The sequence below is a fragment of the Prunus dulcis genome, chromosome 4, assembly GCF_902201215.1.
Source record: "Prunus dulcis chromosome 4, ALMONDv2, whole genome shotgun sequence".
NCBI lineage: Eukaryota > Viridiplantae > Streptophyta > Magnoliopsida > Rosales > Rosaceae > Prunus > Prunus dulcis.
Genome location: NC_047653.1, coordinates 14,748,450 through 14,751,670, shown reverse-complemented (window position 1 = coordinate 14,751,670; position 3,221 = coordinate 14,748,450). Strand labels below are relative to the sequence as shown.

Below are 3,221 nucleotides of genomic sequence, written 5' to 3'. Positions count from 1 at the left end.
ATTATTTGATATCTTACCAAATTATCCTCGAGTACATTGTTCACGTCATGCCACGACCTGCTATCTTTATAGTCCGAGACACTTTCATTAACCCATAACCTGCTGCGTTCGCCTGGGTCAAGAGAATCTCTGAGAACAACGCTCCAACCCATTTGCTGTACTAAATCATGCATCCACAATCTGTTTCCTTCAATAACTTTAACTAGACATTTTTCCTTGAGGACCCTGATACCTCTTTTTGGATAAAAGTCACAAGCGTCCAAAATATTAAATACACGATCGTGATCCTCTCCTTTGAAGAAACATGCAATGTCCAAAAAGATTTGCTTCTCGGTTTCGTCTAATCCATCATAACTTATTCGAAGCACGTCAATAATGTTGTCATCATGATGTTCCTTCAGTTTAGCAAATTCACTCTCCCATTCACCTAGCTCTCTTCCGCACAAGGCGTAACCCAGAACTTCAAGAGCTAAAGGGAGGCCATTGGCATATTTGACAACACCCTTGGACAGGTTTGTGTAGTCATCAGCCATCTTGTGGCCTTTCTTGAAGGCTTTCTTACAGAAGAGCTGAAAGGCTTCTTCATCGTTCAGTTTCTCAACCTCATATATGTGGTGCACTCCATATGCCTTCAACAAGTGCTCATTTCTAGTTGTTATAATGATTCTGCTCCCTGGACCCAACCAATCCATTCCAACTAAATCTTCTATTTGTTTTTTATGATCGAGATCGTCCAAAACGATAAGCACCTTTTTAGAAGGCAATCGTCTGCTCAATGAATTGATTCCCATATGGACGTTATGTATGTCATCCCCGCTATAGAGCAGTTTTTTGAAAAGAACTTTCTGCAAGGAAACTACTAGATCAGGGTTTTTAGATTTGTCTTTGACATTGCCAAGAAAGCAGCTAGCTTGAAACTGGTTGCAGATATTATTAAACACTAGTTGAGCCAGAGTTGTCTTGCCAATGCCCCCCATCCCCCAAATCCCTATGGTACGAACATCATCACGCTCCTTCAAATCCAAGAACGCCTCCATTTTCTCTATACGAGAATTCATTCCAACTAAACGGTCATCGTTATCACTTGGCGTCATGGAGGTCAAGATATTTGAAATCTTGTTGGCTATTTCTTGAATAACTTCTGATTCACCCCTGCAAATAGACAGGACCTACTCAACACACCCAGCCAGCAGCAGATGCTCAACACACCCATATATAACTTCAAGACCAGCCAGAAACTGCTTGGCGAGGATAGCTTGCCGTGAGCATGGATATATATGGTCTTACTTTTACACAATTCTAAATAGCGTGAATTGATGTGCAGCCTTGTCTTGTAACAACGGGAATAATGAAATTGCTATTCTCTCAAATTCTTCAACTTTCCACTTTTGTGAAATTCCTTTCAATTACTAATATCGGTGCAATATGCTTTAGGGATTATAAATTGAATTTTTTTTTAAATCCAAATTTTATAGCTTTTCAGTTTAATTCTCATTCCCAGGAGCAAACATCTGCCTTTCTTAGATATTAGTGATCTAACAAGTAAATAGTTGGAAAATGTGGATAATATATTAAATTTCTTTCTAATCTTGGATATAACGTTGGGTTTTTTTTATTTTTTGGTTGTAAAATCTTGGTTAATTCACACCTGTTGGTCAGGTGATTTTATATGTCCGTTATAGCTGACATTTTTTTTTTCGGGTATGCGAAGGTGCATCAAGCAAGCATAAAAGCATTGAAAACATTAGTAATTTAAGCTTTAGTGTACAAAGTGCCTTGAATCAAGAATTTAAAATTATTTTTTCTTATACCTTAAAAGGAAAAATCGACATAAAAGATACGTAATAAATATCTAGACTTAAATATAAAAAAAGTCAATACGCCTAAATCAAAGAAAAAAAGAGAGAACGCTTTGGATCCCGTTGTATCTTCGGTGTTCTTCAGCTTTTGGTGGACCTATGTCGATCTAATCTTTTTTTTGGCAGATTTATTGTCTCATATTTGGGCTGGCTTTGGTTGTGCCTCATCTAGTGAGGCTGTCCTTTGAGGTGTTTCGACGTTTTCATGGTAGATCCACTGCTCATTAGTGCATTGTTGAGGCCTTGGAGTAACTAGGTGGCGCTCTCTATAGACTATATGTCATGCCCAAAAGGAAAGATTAGCAGCAGTTGGTGTTCCTTTTGCCAATGTTGTTTTAGTTTTTTTTATTATTATTTTGGTTTAGTTTGTTCAATAAAGTCTAGAAACTCTATGAGTTTTGTGTGTTATTTCCCTCTAGTGATTCTAGAAATTTAGTTGAGTTTGTTGGGTGTTCTTAGTCTCTTTAAGAGAGCGATGCCATTAGCAGCTAGTTTTTTTCTTTGATGTCATTAGACTAGGTTATGGGAAATAATTGAAGAAGTTAACTAGGTACCTGGCTTTATCCAAATCCCATCCGCTGATAATGGCTATTTCCGTTAAAGCTTTCCTCCACTTGCCCACCTCCCCCAGTACGGTCTTTTCTTCATGTTTGGCAAAGGCCTGGCTAAAGCTTCCAGTTTGATTTCTCACCTCGGATGGTTTGACGTGATAGAAAACCGGGAAAACTTGGAGTTCCCTCTTTTTCATGCATTCAACAATATGTGCAAGTTCATCCAAACACCACGTTGAAGAAGCATACTCTTTTGAAAGAATGACTACTGCAAAACTCGATTCTTCATTGGCTTTCAAGAGTTCTGGGCCGATGAATGTTCCTCTCTTCAGTTTTTCATCATCCCTAAAGGTATCAATTCCTCTCTGGTTCAAAGCATGGTATAAATGGTCCGTAAAACTATTTCGGGTGTCCTCACCCCTAAAACTGAGAAACACATCGTGTGCCCGTATTTTAGGGGTTGAAGAAGCGGATGATGGCAGCATTTCGGTGTTGGTGCAATCGAATCAAAACTGATATGCAGTAGGTCGTACAAGAAAAGTAAGCGACAAAGAAGAAGATGATCGAGCACGAAGAAACAAAGAGGGAGGAGCAAGAGAACGAAGATGAAACAATGATGTTGATCGATGGATGGCAATGGAAACTTAAGGGGAAGCTAATAGAAGAAAAACTTCAATTTTGAGACCTTCAAGATCTGGGAAGGAAACATGACATACTCACAGGCAAGCATCTGTATATACGCACCTTTCAAAGAAATTGCAACCCATAGATTTGGATCAAGCTAGTTGGCTATGACAATGAATCCGTCACA

The 3,221-nt window shown here is 38.7% G+C and overlaps 2 protein-coding genes across 2 annotated transcripts in view; both read right to left on the bottom strand.

Annotated features, from left to right (window-relative positions):
* LOC117625456 (disease resistance protein RUN1-like) overlaps positions 1-1,094 on the bottom strand; it is a 9,521-nt gene extending 8,427 nt beyond the window's left edge. Inside the window, exon 1 of the mRNA XM_034357007.1 lies at positions 18-1,094. Coding sequence (XP_034212898.1) covers positions 18-1,094 — 1,077 coding nt within the window. The remainder of the gene's footprint in view (positions 1-17) is intronic.
* A 1,007-nt stretch (positions 1,095-2,101) lies between these two features.
* On the bottom strand, positions 2,102-2,910 carry LOC117624052 (disease resistance protein RPV1-like). The gene is made up of 2 exons (XM_034355174.1): positions 2,414-2,910; positions 2,102-2,132 (listed from the first exon to the last, which is right to left on the bottom strand). Exons 1-2 carry the CDS (start codon positions 2,893-2,895, stop codon positions 2,126-2,128), a joined length of 489 nt encoding a protein of 162 aa, XP_034211065.1. The 5' UTR covers positions 2,896-2,910; the 3' UTR covers positions 2,102-2,125.
* Between the last annotated feature and the right edge of the window lie 311 nt (positions 2,911-3,221).